Source organism: Homalodisca vitripennis, chromosome 4 (assembly GCF_021130785.1).
Source record: "Homalodisca vitripennis isolate AUS2020 chromosome 4, UT_GWSS_2.1, whole genome shotgun sequence".
Lineage (NCBI taxonomy): Eukaryota > Metazoa > Arthropoda > Insecta > Hemiptera > Cicadellidae > Homalodisca > Homalodisca vitripennis.
In genome coordinates, this window is record NC_060210.1 from 785,049 (window position 1) to 805,156 (window position 20,108).

Here is a 20,108-nt window from a genome sequence, read left to right on the forward strand (position 1 = left end):
TATATGTTGTTTTATAGTCTATGATTATAATGTAGCAAACATGTTGTGACTTGTACCACGGCCTTTCTTGTATTTATTTAATTTCTTGTGTTGTGGTGATGGGGTAATTCTATTCTTGTATTATCGTAAAGGGCAAACACATAATATTGTAGAGCCAGTAATTGATATCAATAATTGTGCTCGTATTCTGAGGGCAACTATGTAAGGTAATGCTCTGTACTGGTGTCTACTTATTCTACAAATCACAAATTAACCTCACTTCGATAATTACTGTAGCAGACAACTATCTAATGAATTCATATATTGGCCGGCAGTGATATATATTCGGAACCATGATACTTCCACGGAACTGTAAACAGGGCTGCTACCAACTATGATAATCTGGAAAAATATGAATTATGCATGAATTTCTCCTGAAAAACATGTGTAGTGATTCCGATACTCTATACCGTGGCTCTTTTCTCTTTATTCTGATACCAACAGAAATGCTTGAAATACGTTTGAAAAATTAAGATTACACAATTTATTACAACTAGTGATGTATGGAGTTGAATCTCGAATCCAAATGTCCATTCTGGGACAAAAGTTGATAGGTAATACGCAAATTACTGATTGGTAACTCATTTGTTTTACTTGCTGTACAATAACATGCAGATAGGAACAATAAAATTAACAAATTACTCCAGTTTATAAATATTATTATTATTATTGTGTTCTATATTTATTTTGGTACAGGAGTTAGTTGCTGGGTGGTAGACAGACGATCGCTAATTTAAATTTTATCTGTACATCGTACTTAATGTAGTACATGGATTCTCTATAAATTCATATCCATGCATTCTTTTGTAAATAGAATATATTCTGGAAGATCATTTTATAAGCTACTCTTTATAATATTTAAAAGGAGAAGGCAGAGGGACTTGTTATTTTTGGTAACACTGTGTTGGTAATATGTGTTCTCTTTATTTTTCCAAATTTGATACATGTCTTTTCCAAAAATCATAGAAAGAAAACTTATTAAATATACAAGATGTTATGTCAACACATTGAAAGACAGAGATAAAAACTAAGTAGTTTAAAATAAGTGGTAGTGAAGAAACGCAAAGTATTTCTTGCATATTGCTAGTGACAAAATTTGCTAGAGCACTGTAGATACGTGGCATTTCCCACAAATACAGCTGGTGACTATAAACCTTCTCCTTTCCACTTAGCGTATGGGTTAAATACCATATTACAGTTGTTTATTTGGTTTGAAAATGTACTAGAGAATCTCGACCCGAATACAAGAGAATTTGAAAAGAGGTTTTGAGTGGCCATCCTGTATATAATTTTTTCATTAGATGTAATACAAAATGGGTAATCTTCAATAAGTTTCCTAAATTCTGTTACAGGTTTTTAATACTATCTCTTACTGGTTAATGGATAATTTGTTAATAATAATATAATTAATGAAAACAAAAATAAAAATTTTAAATAGTGATGCTGGTTGGTTCTACAAGCATGTTTAAATTGACAAAATTGTTCACTCAACATCACAAATACGAAAATTGCTGATTTAAAGGAAAGGCAACTAATCCATTTATATAACTGTACAGTTTGTGTCTGAATTGTTCCAAATATACAGATATTGTTCTACAAAATGACTGAAATGTGCATATCACAGTTTAATTACAATTGGATGGTCTGATACCAAAGTGAACCAACTCCATATTTTTAATTTTTCAGTACGAACAATAATAGATTTTCAATGTTTGATGCTAAATAGCACTTTGAAATTGAAAAACATATTGTTGTTTTGTGATAATCTGAAAAGTTACACTAATTGTATCTTCATAATTACTGAAAAAAATTAATATAAAACTCAGCAAGGGATGAAAATATTTTTTTCAAAATATTTTTGTACTGACATGGTTCAGTCTGGTTCATGAAACTTACCATTGCACCCTGGGTGCTTCAGTGAACCAATATTTATATGTAAAATAAGTTACTTAAAATATTTTTCTTTCATCTTTAAAATTACTGAATTGTATCTAAAATGTTCTAAGGTGGATTTTACTTTTAAATTAGGGAGGAATAATAAGTTCATTACTGATTTTTCATTCTGATTTTATTATTTAAAAAGTGAGAAGACCAAACAAACACAGTATTACAAAATTAAAAACAGGTCAAATTTAATAAAACTTTATAGATTATCAACCAATTCTTCATCGTTGATGATTTCACTGGTAGTTATTTCCTGTTTCTGGAACAAGTCTTCATAAAATCCATGGTGAATCGGTGGCACAAGTTCTAACATTGATTTTAAGTCAGCCTTTTTTTCAGAAGAAAGAGGTTTGCCGTTAGGATTCTTTGTGACTAAGGAAGATGGTGAAGAGGAACTTGAGTCTTACTGGGTTCAGACCTCTTGGTTTTCAAGGGTTTTTTGATTTCTTTTTTTTGGAGCCGTTTACTGAGACTGATTGAGTGGTACTCAACATCACTATTGTGTGTGTACTTATAATACATGACATAAGGATGACTTTGTCTTACACATAAACTTCTGATCTTTAACCATTCAACTTTCTCTCCGTCACACTCTTTTCTGTTTGTAAGAGCTGCGCAAACTTGATCAGTAGTTATCAAATCTGTTTCCTTTATAGTAATGACTTTCAAATGCTTGCTTCTTTGACCTACATCCCTTTATTTATTTCAGCAAGCTGTTGTGGGACATAAATGTATTCGTGTCTTCTCATGCTTTTTTCTATGTGACCAAAATCCGTGTCGTTTGGCAAAAAACTGTGGCCTGGTATGGGAAATTTTTGCTCAATTTTCTTTAATGTTGTTTAAAGGGTTTTGCACTAGTCGCATGAGTAGGGATACCATTTTGAAATTCCTATTCTGGCCACCACATGAGTCGCACCACAACACAATCTTTTCTTTTGTAGGATGGTCAGAAATGTATTTCAAAAGGCAGGATCCAATTTCATCTGGTCCCCTTCCTCCTTGACATTCATTCCAAAGGTGCATTGTTCCTTTTGACGAGGCACAGTTTATGAACGCCTAAAATTATAAACGGACAATTGCCTCTTTATAATATGCTATTCCTGTAGGAACCTTTGGCAATGAGAATGTCTTCTGTAAATCAAAAGTTAAAACGGTGCATTCGCCGTTTTTTGCTTTTAAGCAAATTGCATGTCCCGCTTCATTTCATCTCTTGCTGCATTTTACTTTTCTATGGTGAAGCTCAGTATTGGCCAACACTTGATTGAGTTTCAATTTTTTTTTCTGCAGAGTCTAGTTCACTCTCAATCGCTTCTTCTGGACATTATATGAATCGCACACTTTACAGGTGTCCTTATGAGGTGTCTTAAAACCTAAATTGAAGTCTTTGTAAAAGATTTTTTCATACATTGACTGAGACACAGTCTGATCTTTAACATTATCCAGCTTCCCATTTTTTGGGCATATAAACCTATACATTAGACTTAAATTTAATTCAGCCCCTAAATACTTTTTGTTTGGATTATCTTTGCGACTGTAATGGCTAGTGTAGGCAGGAAAAAGATGATATATGATTTTTAACAGAGTTAATTCGTTCATCTGATAGTTTGTTTATGAGGCGTATGTTTACCTCTTTTGTCTACAACCTCACCACGACTAACTTTCATCAGTGAGCGATGAATCTTCGCGCTATCTATTTTAAGTGTTTTTTATAAACATACTTTTACAAATCCTGACATCAATATTTTGGACATGGCAAATAATAGTAACGAGAGTGAATTCTCTCTTTGAATCATCAGAACCCTTTTTTTCAAAAGCATTTCGAACTTTAACAGACCTACCAATAATAGCAGTCTGTGTATCAAATGACCCTGAATTCCAAAAGAGATCAAAAAACTTTTTCCTTTCATCAATATTAACTTTTTCAGCGCATTTCATTCTACATTTACAGTCAAACGGTTCAAATATTTTACTTGCAACAGGATTACCACTAGTACTCTCATAAGCTTTTCCTGAGTTTCTGATTTATCTTTCTAATATTTTTTTTTCCACTTAGCTGGATCTCCGTAGTTTCTCTTTCTTCTCTTCTTCTCGGGTGGTTTTCTTCTGTTGCTACGAGTGTTTCCTGTCTCATTTCTGATCCATCTGCCCCAACATCTTTTCCATCCTTCTTCTTCTTCTTCTTCCTTTTTTGCTTAGAACCACATGGGGACATCATCTGCAACATTAATGCCAATATAAAGCATGTACAAAGCCAACAATATAAAATAGTCCTATTTTATTAAAGTATGGTGGTAAAAGGATTACTGTAGTTAAATAATGTACCAATATATACACACACAAAAAACAAAATAAGGTTTGTTTTATTAAAAAATGAATTAATTAATCTATTATCATTGTCTATAAGCTTTATTAAAAATCCAGGGGCAAACAAACAATCAGCATTTTTACAATCTCGTCTGCCAGAATGAACTAACATCATTTAAATATCTGAACACTGTATGCCAGAGTGAACTAACTCCAAAATCCCAGTTATGACAACAGATAGTATATCGTTGCATTGCAGATATCTGTTAACAACACTATTGAAAGGCTACAACATTAATATGTTACAAAAAACACAACCACAACAACAGCTGATATTATGGAGGAATAGTTAGTTCACTTTGGCATAAGATGAAAATGCTAAATGTACACTAACCTATTGCATATAATTGAAATGACCTTAGATAATTAGTAAATGTGAAATATTTACCTTCACTAACTAATCTTCAGCATGTTGAGGTGGGATGTACTCGTCGCCAGAATCTATCAAATAAGTCGGATAAACTGGAGTTTAACTCACTATTTATTAAAGAAGAGGATGCACCATGAACCAACTCTAATGCGTCAGCCATGTTTTTCAGGAGTTAGTTCAGTCTGCCACACAAACAAAATCAAAATTCCCCGTATGGTAAAACAGAAAAATAAAATTTCCCTCACAAAACTCAGCTGTTTAATATGGGTTCTCTCTGGCATGTGAATGTATTGTATTTTATAAAGTAAGAAATGACAATACCGGAAAAACATTGAAAATTGGAGTTGGTTCAGTTTGGCATCAGACCATCCAATTACAGTGGCTTTTATTAATACAGATTAATATTAAACAGATATACTTCAAGAACGACTTAGTTACCTAATTAATATGATTCATTAGAAATTAGGTAGAGATATAAAAATATGAATCTGCTACATAAAGTGTCAGAAGAAAGTATGATAATAGCTATATTGCATAGACATAATTAATGTTTTTAAATAATTAAAACATTATCAAAACTGACAGATCAACACCGATAATACTGGGTTGTTTTTTAATGATGATACTATTAAACAGTTGAGTTATTCAGTTGTAAATATTAAATATTAAGTATTGCTAAAAATAACCTCCTTATACATGGCACTATCAGTTGGCCTAAACCTGGTATCTCTTAACAACTATCAGCTGAGTAGTATAAGCCAACAGTGGTAGGAACATGGCAAGGCCGGCCTGATTATCACACCAGTGCTGAGCACTGCTTTCTTACAAATATATCTGGCTGTGTATGTATGTGTATTTCCAGGTTATCTAAATTTAGTTTCTCATTGTGGTGAAACTTAAATGTTTTGATTTAGATGAAACAATATTGATTGATAATCTAGTTGTATGCAAATCTAGAAAAGGGTTTGCTAATAATTTTATGAATTATTGAATTCTTTAATTGGATGGTTATTAAAGGCAATAAAGTGGAACTTAAGGGTCAGAAAAACTTGGTGACAACAGGAAAAAATAAGAAACAGATCTGGAGCTTTTTCTAAATGGCAGTGACATTGACGTTTTAAACTATCTTACAGAGAGTTATTCTGAATGGCAGTGACATTGACGTTTTAAACTATCTTACAGAGAGTTATTCTGAATGGCAGTGACATTGACGTTTTAAACTATCTTACAGAGAGTTATTTTAATTATTAAGGTTTTGATGCCTTGTAATAGAATGATGATTGTCAAGTGAAATTTTTATTCTGTTTATTGTGATTTAAATAGTTAAAAAATCTTTACTTGAAAAAAAACCATGAATTTTCAATAAAATTAGTTTGTAATTTTTTCTGAGAAAAATATTAAATTTGAGGATGATATAAGGAGTAGTATAAAAGTAAGCCATGTCAGGTTGAACATTTTGAAAGTAATTAGCTGTCATTTGTTATTTCCACTAATAAATATGGATCAAATTCCAGGAATATATTTTACTGTGCTCTTTGTATTATATTGATGTTTGATGTTTTTCTTTTTCAGGAGAGTGGGTTAGATGAATCTGAACACATTTTATTCGGAGAAATGATTGTGCCAGAAATTGTGGATTATGACAACTTGTGGCAGAACGCAGGTATCAGGTATGTGTTTTTGCTGTGTATCGGTTTCATATGTTATTTTATAATAATGTGCTTTCAGAAATGATGTATAAATACAGGGTTTCTCCTATGATCGGTGAGGATCCTTAATTTGCTAGATAGTATCTGATCTGAAAGTGTTTTCACGTTGAGTAAAATTCAAATGAAAGTTATAATGTTTCAAATTGTTATTATTAATATTTGCCTAAGAGGTAAGTGGGAATATTTAGGTATAGAATCAATTGCAATTGTATTGTGGTCATTGAATTGGGTTGATTCAGGTTTGGTTGACATCACGCAGTATTAACACAAATGGTGTGCTTGTTTTAGATAATTTTGTTTTCATCAACCATGAAATTTCATTATGACAAATTGTGGCAGAATGCAGATATAAGTAATGTTACTGTGTATTAATTGTGTGTTTTTATACTAATAATATGCTTTCAGAGATGATGATAAATTAAAGGGTTTATCCTACCAATCTGTGAGGATCCTTAACTTGCTAGATAGTATCTGATCTGAAAGATTTGTGTTCAATAACATTTCAATGAAAGTTATATATTTTTTAATCTTAATATTAATTCTTGGCTAAAAGTTAGACATAGAGTTACTTTTTCAATGGGAAAGATTGTCAGTAATAATATTATAAAAAATCAATAAAAATGTATGTCACTTAAGATTATAATTATAAACAAATAATAAAACAAAAATCAAGAATGGCATGATAAACTATCAAAATCATAACATTTTGATCACACACACCTCTGCTTACTGCTAATCATAGTAATTAATATTAAGTCAAGATATACATGCACAAATTTTGTTACGACAATTTGTGGCAGAATGCAAATTATAGCTCATGTTACTACTATGTATTGATTGTGTGTGTGTGTGTGTGTTTTTTTTTTTACTAATAATATGCTTTCAGAGATGATGATAAATTAAAGGGTTTATCCTACCAATCTGTGAGGATCCTTAACTTGCTAGATAGTATCTGATCTGAAAGATTTGTGTTCAATAACATTTCAATGAAAGTTATATATTTTTTAATCTTAATATTAATTCTTGGCTAAAAGTTAGACATAGAGTTACTTTTTCAATGGGAAAGATTGTCAGTAATAATATTATAAAAAATCAATAAAAATGTATGTCACTTAAGATTATAATTATAAACAAATAATAAAACAAAAATCAAGAATGGCATGATAAACTATCAAAATCATAACATTTTGATCACACACACCTCTGCTTACTGCTAATCATAGTAATTAATATTAAGTCAAGATATACATGCATAAATTTTGTTACGACAATTTGTGGCAGAATGCAAATTATAGCTCATGTTACTACTATGTATTGATTGTGTGTGTGTGTGTGTGTGTTTTTTTTTTTTTACTAATAATATGCTTTCAGAGATGATGATAAATTAAAGGGTTTATCCTACCAATCTACGAGGATCCTTAACTTGCTAGATAGTATCTGATCTGAAAGATTTGTGTTCAATAAAATTTCAATGAAAGTTATATATTTTTTAATCTTAATATTAATTCTTAGCTAAAAGTTAGGTAGGCATATTCAGATGGAATATCTGAGTCAATTGCAATTCCACTGTGGTTAGTAAACTGGTTTGATTCAGTTTTGACTTCCATTATGCAGTACTAACACCAATCTTCCAATTGACTGCTCTTTGTAGACGATATTTCTGATGTTGACATTGAAAATCACATTTTAATAGTTTACTTTACCTGAAACAAATGTGTTATATATATACAAGGTAGGAGTAAGCCACACGACATGTGTAATACGCTTCGCTGAGGATCAGTGCAAAATTTTAAGTATATCGCCCATTTCATTATTGATAGATAGAACGACAAGCAATCATAAGGTAAAGCAATTTTTATTCCCCCAGCAAACAAAAGAGAAATTGTGACCGAGTGGTTGGGTTCAGGTTTCAACGGCACTCTGTCAGATTCCATGGTAACATCATAGAACTCATTATTGTCCATGTAGAAATGAAGTTTCATTCAAAATGTCAATTCTACAGATGAAATCTTTCTCGAGATATCTTACCACATGATTTATTTACAGTTTCGTGCAACAAGTTTCACAGCATTGTTCTAATAATAAAAGTTTGGTTGAGCTAGTGAAGGTAATACATTGCAAGTGTGATGTGAAATCAAATCTTCATAGCTAATTAATCACATACTATTATTTATTTTTGTAAGTCTATGAATTAAAATGTCACATATTGAAATCTCATATGATTATACTCAATTTATTTATTCTGCTATTTTCCCGTTGCGATCATGATTATCCATAAAACCAATGAAAAAATATTTGCAAACGCTCATTCAAATCCCATGGAGTGTCATGCACCATGTTCGAATTCAGTGAATGAGTAACTTATAGAAATGAAGCTTTGTGCACAATTTCGAGTGTATAGGTGAGTTCATTTTCAAGATATCATGTGAATAGACAGACAGAAATTAAATTTTTCCGATCCCGCGAGTAAACTACATAAACTACACTGACGCTTAGCCAATAAATAGTATAAAATAAAATATAGAATTGTTTGACAGACAAGTACTAAGTTTGGCAATGGGGTATTTTCATACATCAGTAATTGTGAATTGTAATCATTACAATTTATGTAAAATAAAATATATATGTATATAAACAAATTAGTATATTTTCACATAGGAATTGTATAGTAAATTACATGGAAATTGTAACATTTGTTTCACAGATCTGGATATTGCTAAAAGTTTTTTTGTTTGGTTAAGACATCATACCTATAGTTGCATACAAAATGTTCAATTTAATTCTTTAACTCAAAATATTCATTGTTAAATCTATCATAGATTGTTTCTATTCAATTAACACCACAAATATACCAATTAACACCTCTAATCTAATTTATAAATTTGTATGTAAAAGGATTGTAAAATTTATATTTTAGTAAGACACATTAGAATATTTTTCGAAATGGCTTTGATAATGTAATAAATATATAACATTGTGATACGGTGGGTGGTTTTTTGGCCGGTAATCAAAAATAGTATTGCCCTCTACTGCATATTGTAGTGTAGGTACGACTAACATAGGTTTACACAGTTGGCAGCGGACTCGGGTCTATTTACGGACATCTCTATCCTGTGCCGACTGCTATCACTTATCATTCAGTAGGAATTTTTCATTAAGGCTGTCTAACATCTCACTAAAATTTAGTAAATAAAGTTTTTAGTGATAATTTGAAAGAAACAAAAATTTTTAAAGAAGTTATATATAAATGCATTACTTAATTGCATTCCGTAAATCTTAAATATATAAGTATTTTACAATATGTTTAAAGGAATTGATTTTGAAAAAAAAGAGAACTGTTTAGTATTTAAATTTCAAAATTGAGCATTGATTGAGGACACAGTGTTACGTAGAGAATATTTTAATCTGCCTTATGGGGTAAATACATTTTTGGATTGCATAGTTACATTTTTTATTTTTGGACTATGGCAGGAACAATTTTAATGCCATGTACTGATTATGTTAGATTAAAGAAATCAAGCACACATAAACATAATATGGCGAAGTTAATTGTTTACAAACATTTAATTGTGAATCAAGTTACAGTCATAACATCTCAACCTTATCTCAAGGTCACCATGTATATGATAACACCAGTTTGTTGACGTAGATGTGTGAAGTTATTGTACCTCGACTTTGATAAGAAACAGTGCCAATTAATATTCTTATTTTAAAGCAAGAATCCTAGCACTCATCTCATTGTTAAATTAGGATGGGTCCTACAATTTCCTATACGTAAATTCAAATTTGAAATGAATCCTTTTAACCCTGGACTAATGTACTATAATTAGTAGGTGATGTCCAAAAATTCTAAGCCAAAATATATGAGTTATGATAACTTATAACTAGACTATTTTTTATGTTATCAAGCTAATTCTTCGTTTTTTTACGTCTTAATAAATTTAGTTTACAGGAATATGAAAAAAACTAAATATATAATATCTTAAAAATTATATTTTAAAATATTTCTACATATATAAAACAAATAAGAATTTTAAAATTTCAAGTTTGTTAATAAAAACTATATTGCTAAAAAGTATTTGACATACAAATATCTATTCATTTTATATGTAACATTAATTCTTTTTTTAAGAAAACAAAAAGCCTACTTTATTAACAAGTTGAGTAACATCAATTTTTGTAAAGACTAGTTTTTTTTTTTTAATTCGTAGTACTTAACATAAAACCAAAGATATTTCTGATAAAATAAACATATATTAAAAAAAACTAAAACTCTTTTAAGTACAATATTTACATCAGTAGAAAATGTTTTCAGAAATATAAAGATAGCTATCACTCAAATCGTCATTACGCACATCCATACCACTTGCAACCAAGTTACTAATTGGCGCATTTTCGTTTACGGGAGCCTTTGTCATTCCTGTTACAATATTTACTTACTGCCGTGGCTCTTGGTACCCAAGGTGGTACTTTGCCTCGCCAACACACTGCCTCCAGATCTCTATCCATTGCCTCTTCTTCCCTTCTTCCCAGTTTTCTTATGTCTCTTCTGATCTGGTCTCGCCATCTCAACTTGGGCCTTCCTGGTGGTCTTTTGCCCTCCGGATTGTTTACAAGGACGTTCTTGACTAAGGAGTTGTCCTCCTTCCTTAGTAAATGGCCAGCCCATCTCATTCTCCTACTTCTCACCTCGGCCACTATGTCTGGGTCCATATATAGTTGCCTCAACTCTACATTATGTTTTATCCTCCACTCTCCATCTTCAAGGGTTGGCCCATAGATTTTTCTCAATAATTTGTTCTCAAATATTATCAAACGTTTTTCTGTTTTTTTACTTAACACCCAGTTTTCTGAGCCATATAACAGAACTGGTCTTATAATGGTTTTATATATACGGAGTTTGGTTTTGTGTGATAGTAGTCGAGAGCTTAATAGCTTGTGGCATGCTGATAAACTTCTGTGTGCTGCATTTATCCTTTGTTGTATTTCCATGTCTTCTTCATTATTATTCGTCAGCATTACTCCCAAATAAGTGAAGTTGTTTACTTTTTCAAATTTGTGCCCTTCTATTTCTATATTATTTTCATTGTTTATTTGGGTTGTTCTCCCACACTCCATTATTTTGGTTTTCTCTTCATTTATGCTTAAACCAACTTTTTGTGTATGGTTTAGGAGTTTTGTGACAATATTTACAATATGTTACAATATTTAGATCAAATAAATAACAAAACTAAAATTAATTACTGTACTTTATACAGTTATGAAGCAAGGTGAAATATTCACAGCATAGTGAAATTTCAAAGCATTTGGAAAAATAGGTGGCTAGTAAAAGATTAAAAAGTATACGTCTGTATTATACAGACACCTGGAGTTGACGCCATTTTTACGTCATAAGTATAATATGGACCTCAGTGTTAAAAGAATTAATGTATTTTAGTAAAGCTGGTAAATATGTTTGTAATATAGTACAGAAATAGTAATTTAAGAATAATAACAAAAAGATTAAATTACAAATTACAAGAACTGTAATTTTACCAATCACATCTATACATCAGTGATTAATTTAACAAGTCTGTTCATAGGACATAAGTGTTAAATAAGTACTCAGTCTCTTCATATAATTGCTGGTTATTAGGTCATATAAATTACTAATCCAGTATTTGAGTTGAATTGAATTTAAAAGTATTTATTGTCAATTGTATATTAATAGCATGGCCAATATTTAACGATTTTTAAGGAAAAACCATGTAGTGTTTACAAAAATGTAGAACATAAAAATGCTCAGCTAGTTGGTGAATTACAATATGTGTGATATATAACAAAAATGCAGTACTAAATACAACCTAAATAAAACAACAAAAACTACAAGATAAGATCGCTAACACAATGTATGAAATATTGATATATAAATACAGAACACACTACTTTCTCCTTGTGGTACCTTGGTGTTTTTAGTATACTCTATAATATTCTATAAAATCAGTGTCTCGTGTCACTCAAATTACTAGCAGCTATATTTTTAAATATATTATAAAATCATGATCAATAGTATAGTAGTGAACAAAGTTAAATATGCATATATCTTATTCAAATTTTTATATGTCTAAAGTAAACATTTAAAAAACAAAATTTAATTTTAATTGATTGATCCAGCTAAAATCGATGTGATAATGGTATCAATTTTAATAATGGCATTAATTTTATTTGCTGTATATTTGTTTTATGAGTATATATTGCTCTAAATTACATTTAAGTAATGGCGCGAATAATAAGTAAATGAACAGGGGGATAGGATCACAATGAATGGTATTATGGCCTGCTACATTAAAAACATTCAATAAAACAATGAATGAAATGTAATTACAGTTAGGAAGATATGTGTAATGTTTTTTTAACAATAGTTTCATGTTCAGTCTAAATTAAATGTGATTGCAGTGATATTGCCAACAATTGTTATAGCTCTTGGAAATATCAGTAGTTTGACATTTGTCCATATTGTTTCAGTGATGTTGCCAGCCATGAAGAGGAAACTACCTTGCAAAAAGATGAGTTCCAGCGTCTCCTGTACGAGTGGCAACATCATTTAACTTGCATGCAGGTCAGTGTCCTTTGCATCAACATGACAAATTGCTTATAGAAATGTTGGAAAATCTCAAACATGATGAGGATTTGTGGATAATGTCTGCATCTCTTGATGACCTAACAAGCTAGATAGTTGTTCTGATTTGAGATTTTAAGCATCCGAGACTTTGTAAGTAATTGTAAAGGTAACATAGAATGAACACGTGATGTTATAGACATTGGCTCAAGTCCAGATCACATGGTGAGCTCTTCCCTAAATAAACCGCATATCTCATATATGCTTCAAAATTTCCCAATGTGCCATTTCATTCTCAGTATTCTTCTAAACATATCGTTGAATTATTGATTCATATATTCTGTTGTGTGTTTATGTTTTCGTAGGTTGAAACAAAAATTGTGTTTACAGGAGACCGACAACTTTCAGCAAATGCTGCCCGTAGAGGAACTCACTTCAGGGCAACCGTCCACAGTATTTAATTCTCTACAATCCAGCAACAGCTTAACACCTGCAGCTAAATTAGCAATAGATGAGCTGTTCCCACTGGAATCAATAAAGGAATCCCCTACTCATATGGACTCTAGGTAACATAGTTATGTGAAATAAGTTATTGAAATAACTGTATTGAATAAGTCCTTTTATACTTAAAGTTATCCTGTAAAAACTGAAGAATGATAAGAAATGTATGTTTAATATTGATATTCTAAGATTTATCACCACATTTTATATTGTTGGGTGAGGATTCAGAGTTAAAAATTTAAAGCTATAACTCATTATTTAAACTGTAAAATATGTAACAGCTATTTTATTAGATATTTATTAAAATTATTTAGATTGGAAAGTGCTGTAGAAATGTGAATATAAGTAGTATAGCAGATGAGACGTTTGATCAAGACAAGATAGTCTATAGTATTCTCCATTGCCAGTATCCTAAAAATTCTTCTCAATCTGAGTGTATATTTTAGAAGTGATATATTCATAATCATCTTTTTGTTTTAGTGAGGAAGAAGATGAAGTAATACCTGATGAGGTAATAGATGAAGCAGATAACAATGAGGTAATAGATGAAGTAGATATCAATGAGGTAAAAGATGAAGTAGATAACGATGAGGCAATAGATGAAGTAGATAACAAAGAGGGACCTGAGGCATTGCCTCTTCTAATGGCTGGGGACCTCACTAGTCTCCTTGAACAGTTTGAAGCCACAGAACAAGCAGAATGTACACAGCCAATCAAGCAGGAAGTCACAGTACCACCCTCTCCTCCACGCCCTTCCACTCAGACTATCCGTGATGCCCTACCCGAAGAAGTCATCAACAGGATAAAGGTGAGCAACACTTATCATAAATCATAATGTACTATTTGTCCTAGTAAACTAAGCACTATACGTAATGGAATAGTTGGTGCAGGACAGATACATTGCCCATTTACTTTTTGACTTCAAAACTCATTGGACCAAGATGAACCTGTGAACAAGTTAAAGTCTCCAGGATCTTTCTGTCAAGAATTATAACAAATAAATATAGATAAACAACTTGTTCACCTTTTAACGTTAAAATCAATAATGTTTGGACCAAGAATGTATGTATAAAGTTTTAATTGTAAATCTTGCTATCCTTAGTGTGTAAAAGTTATTGTAAAGAAGGATGGGAAATGAACTAATCAAAAATAACTAAGGAAAGTAACAATTAATTATTGTTTAATTGTTAATATAATTAAGTTATTATTCATAATTAGAGTAATTAATAAAATATAAGTTCATATAAGTATTTTTTTTGCAGGCAACTCGTGAGAATCACAAGAAACACATAGCTGTGATACCTGCGATGCCAAACAAAAAACAAGGCAAAGCGGCAACAAGGATGCAAGATGCCGGAGTCGCGCTGTCAAGAAATAAACTGTTGAAATTGGTAAATTAATTTCCAAACATTTTATTAATTAATCATGCTAATTTTTATTTTGCAGATGGAAAATTTACATATATGTTTTGTTTCTGCCAGGTAACTGGAGGATCAAGTGGGGAGTCTGTTCGTTTGGACCATGACTACTGTTCAAATGAAGACATCCCAAGCAGTAGTAGCGGGTCAGCTGTGTCCACGCCGGAGTACCATCTCCAGGAACTCCAGGAAGCATCTCCAGCTCCAGAGTCTAGTTCCAGGAAAGACTCTGGTCTCGAGTCAGGAGATTTAAGTGAGGAAGATAACAAGTCCAGAACTGTTTGTGATCATAAAACAAAAATAATGGTTAAAACATCGACAGGACTTCGAAGCATGAACATAATTCCAGAAAAAAGTATTGTAGTCAATAGTGCATCAGTAATGAGGACTGATGTTCCTATGATGTCAGTCCTAAAAAAGAACAATATTAAGTTGGAGGACAATATTAAATTAGAAAACAATGGACATTCGTATGACAATTGTAGTACAGCTAGTGTAGTGATAAAAAGTGAGGTACCTGACTGTAGTAGTGGTGATGGAGTTGTGGAAAACAGTGGTGTGAAGAAGAAGCGAAAACTGAATTTGGAGGAATATAGAGTGAGAAGAGAAGAGAGAGATAGGATTCGCAGCCAGGAGAGCAGCAGAGCGAGTACTCCTGTATCCTGCAGTACCCCTCCTACTAACACATTTTCCACTTGCAAAGGTTTGTATCTTTTTTATTTTTTACTTTTGAAAAAAATCTATAAAGTATGTTTGTTATTACTGAAATGTTTTTAAAAGACTACATATTTGTTATACTGAAATAAGGTTATCACTTAGATACAATAGAAAATACCAAATGAACAAATTTGACCGAGTTCAATTTTTAATACTATGAATACGGTATGTGTTAATTCTTGTTTGATTTAGGATTAGTAAGTTTCTGTAGAGCATTTCATGTTAGTTCAACCACTTTGATGACACCCATCAACCCTAATCTTTTATGAAAGTTGACATGTTTGTAATTAAATTTACAACATTTTTTGCACCATCTCTTAACTTAATGGTTTACAGCCAAATGTTTAGGTAATGTATTTTACATTTTTTCCTGTGTCCAGTGGTAAGAAATTATAAAATCTTTCTTGGTCCCAACCAATGTGTATATTACATTTTTTTTTTTTTTTTTTTTTTTTTTTTTTTTTTTTTTTTTTTTTTTTTTTTTTTTTACTGTACTTCAATATTTCAGGAATTATGTTTTTAATGTTAAGTGTACATACAGGCTTCTATATTAGAATTCCAATGATTTAAGAACAGAAAATTGCATGGCTTTAGACATAATATAGGGACACTTAAAAGTGCATGGATTTGGACATAATTTAGGGACACTTAAAAGTGCATGGATTTGTACATAATATAGGGACACTTAAAAGTGCATGGATTTGGACATAATTTAGGGACACTTAAAAGTGCATGGATTTGTACATAATATAGGGACACTTAAAAGTGCACGGATTTAGACATAATATAGGGACACTTAAAAGTGCATGGATTTAGACATAATATAGGGACACTTAAAGAAGCAAATGACATAAAAATCATGTTCTATTCATACATACTTCCTGAGAATTTCATAAGTTTAATATAACCACTTAGATTTGATACTAGTAATGAATAGGAAATCGCATCATATTGAAACATATGTTATTAAAAAAACATTTGCTGATGAACTAATGAAATGAAATTTGATTGTAACTCTTTAGTTGACTTATGTAGTTGTAGGTTTTAGTATTATTGTTTTATTACTACATGATACATATTTCACGTTTTGATTATTTTTAACAACTTATATGAAGTTTGCAGCCAACAAATGTTTTTATGTAACCCTATTCTATTGTTTTTATCAAACAATAAGTTCTGCTTGAAAGATGTTTCATTGCTTGACTGTTTCTTGACGAACACAATAATAATAAAAATGTATTAAAATGGAAGCTGCAATAAACATTGTACAATAGTATCTGCACCAACAGGCTGAATATTGAAATAAACAATCGGGAATGATTCCTGCCTGAGTGACTAAAATTAATCAGCTGTAAAATCTGAACTGTAGGGCAAAATAATTCAGTGTCATCACTTACATTAGTGACAAGGAAATGCTATGCAGTTTAACCCTTTGAGCCCCAGATCTAAAAATATAGTTCTGCAAATTTTTACCAAGTCTAGTTTTGCAAGTAACTGTCTAAAAACCCCAAGGCCTTTTCAGTGATTTTGTACGATTTCATTTGAAAAATCATACCAGCACTAATATACTAGCTAATGGCCTAAATAATACATTAAAATGTTTTGAATAAGGTACTTTACAAATAGAAAATTCAATAAGGGCTAAACAATTGTTATGTACTTTTATATATATGTAAAATAACACATATGTGCAAACTAAAAAAAAATAAAAAGTTACATTTAACATTTTTTAGAAATAAAACAAGGAACAATTAACCCGTGGGAAATAATTTTATTTCATTTGTCATGTTATTGCAAACATACAAAAAAAATTTCAGACTGATTAGTTCAATAATAAATATTTTGTAAAATTTTTTTTTTTTAATGACACAAAACCTGGAAATCGCATAAACTTTACCACAAACTGTTTTATAAAGTATCAACAACTAAAATCTGCTGAGTACTCACCTAAAAATTGTGAACTCTGAGTCTGAAGTCCTCTATGAGTAGAATAAAATGTTTATTTACAATATGTACACTATTTACACTGTTTAGTTTTATATTAGTCTACTTTGAGCAAATTTGCTTTATCAAGCACTGAGTGCCACCCTTCCTTGCACCCAATACATATGGTTCTCGATCTTTTCCTTCCTTTTTTCATATAGTCAGGGCCCCTCTTGTGCAAACAAAATAGGTTTTTTCTCTCTTCCTGGATGTGGAACAACACAACACAGTCTACTAAACGTAAACAATGTCACAGCTGATGCAGATGTTGTTCTTAGTAACAGCTGATCTTCTTACTCTTTCTTTAGGAGTAGTGTAAATATTATTTAGTAACCTTTGACCATGCAATCATATTGTATATGTATGAAAATAACATTATATGTTCTAAAACCACTGGTGTCGCTAAAATTAAACACTTAAGAGCCATTTATAATAACTTATATCATGCCGACGACATATCGTCGGGGGGTTTCTCGCACTATTTTTACCGCCGGAATATCGTCGGCCTGGGGTTTTTAGACAGTGAAATTTACCGACGATATACTGGCAGCTGGGGCTCAAAGGGTTAAATAGCCTTCAGATGCTGAGTGCCAAAACATTCTGGTTGTACATAGAATTGCCACTTTATAATGTTACATCCATTGACCAATAACATGGCATATAAAAATTATTTTTTTTTTTACCAAATTAAGAAATACTCAGTTATTTATTATTTGAAGACTAGAAATAATAGGTGGCCTGATTATTTTTCACACAAAAATCATTTAAAGATGCTCTAGTCTTATAAAATTATTTTTACAAACTAATGTGAGGTAAAATTGTTGCAAATTCGCAGAATGCATGTATAGTGAAAACAAACTGTTAGTATGACAGTTAATGTTTTTGTAGGAACAAACATTGAAAGGCCAATAATGCAGAGTGTTGAAGTGCAAACACAAACCAGCGATATTATTGATCTCACATCTGAATCTCCCCCTGTTTACAAGGCTGATGGAAGGAGCAGGGAATCCAGGTATGATTGAAGTTGAAATTTAATAGAACATTTTTCAAATGACCAATGCAATGTTTTTACTATTAAAGCTCTAGATTCTGTTTTAGTTGCATATGTGTAAATAAAATTGTACTTAATACATTGTTTTCTTTATGAATTACATAAGTTTCAGGCATATAACTTTATATTGATTACATAACATTCCTTGTTCTCTAGACCATATTAGTTTTGTTTACAGCTATTCCATTGGGACATTCAGACCAATTTCAAAATATTTACGTTTTTATGTGATATTATTTTAACAGATTTGAAATGTACATGTTTAAAAACCAACATTTTATATTTATACATATCATAGTCTTATAACATAGTTATGGAACAGGGACATTTTCTACAATATTATATTTGCTATTGTTATTTGTCGTTTTTGTTGTTTTGATGGGATAATTTTGGATACTGCACATTTAATCTAATAGTTAAATAGAATCTAATATTACTGTGAGTTAAAAAGTAAATAAATATTTTCATTCTTATAAACTTATTTATATTTGATATTTCTATGTCTTTCAAATTTTCAATTTAATACTGCAACAGGAATAGCAATTTTAGTTGATTTTTATAAATAAATACATGTTACGGAGGGAACGTAACGGACAGGACAGAAAGTTTACCTGAATGAATAGATAAGTTGATGAATAAAAAGTAATTTATGAATAAGTGTTTAAAGTTATTATAATTAGCCATTTTATCATAAATATAGGTAAAAAATGTAATATGATGAAAAAGCTTATTCTACATAATGATTGCTCAGGCTCAAAAAACTAAATTGAGAAATCTTTTTTACAAACTGATACATAACTATCCCAGCTGGGTTGTGGTTATGACAAAATGCCATTTATTTTACACTTTAATGTATGACCTATTTTTATAAACTTTAAAAGTAGTCCTGCTATTGCCTTTTGAAGTGCATATTAGAAAAAACAAACTCTGTCTTTCTCTTCCTCTACTAATGCTCTATTGCATCTATGTAACTACGGTATGTATGATTGCTGGATGAGAAGGTCTGGCTTGATGTTATCCTTTGAAATTCTTTGGAATATCAGCTTCAAATTCTTCTTCAGAGAAACATAATTAATTATACAAAGTTTTTTGTGAATAGGATAGAATGATTTCTATCAGGATTGTCAGAATGTGATTCAGCAAGCTTGAAGTATGCTGTATATTTAGGCATTAGCTTTATTATTTGTATTCCTTAGTTTTCTCCTTGGTCCTGGTTTCATCAGTTTAATTTATTAGTGTGCAGTCCCTTAATACATAGATATAAATTTGTATTGAGTAAATGAGAAATTCTTACCTTTTTGCTATGCAAGGTGCATGCAGGCTTTAGAACTCTCTAAAATGTAAATGAAAAGTTCAGAAATAGTTTGTATTGATACACATAAACAATGAAAACCGCTTTGTTTCCCTCTCTAAT

The 20,108-nt window shown here is 30.9% G+C and overlaps 1 protein-coding gene across 4 annotated transcripts in view; it reads left to right on the forward strand.

Annotated features, from left to right (window-relative positions):
- Positions 1-20,108, forward strand: part of LOC124358883 — a 57,852-nt gene that overhangs the window by 28,206 nt on the left and 9,538 nt on the right. For all 4 annotated transcript variants that reach the window (XM_046811120.1, XM_046811118.1, XM_046811119.1 and 1 more), the window contains exons 3-9: positions 6,290-6,387; positions 12,931-13,024; positions 13,415-13,590; positions 14,006-14,333; positions 14,788-14,916; positions 15,007-15,646; positions 18,532-18,655. In XM_046811120.1, the coding sequence (XP_046667076.1) occupies positions 6,290-6,387; positions 12,931-13,024; positions 13,415-13,590; positions 14,006-14,333; positions 14,788-14,916; positions 15,007-15,646; positions 18,532-18,655 (1,589 nt within the window). The remainder of the gene's footprint in view (positions 1-6,289; positions 6,388-12,930; positions 13,025-13,414; positions 13,591-14,005; positions 14,334-14,787; positions 14,917-15,006; positions 15,647-18,531; positions 18,656-20,108) is intronic.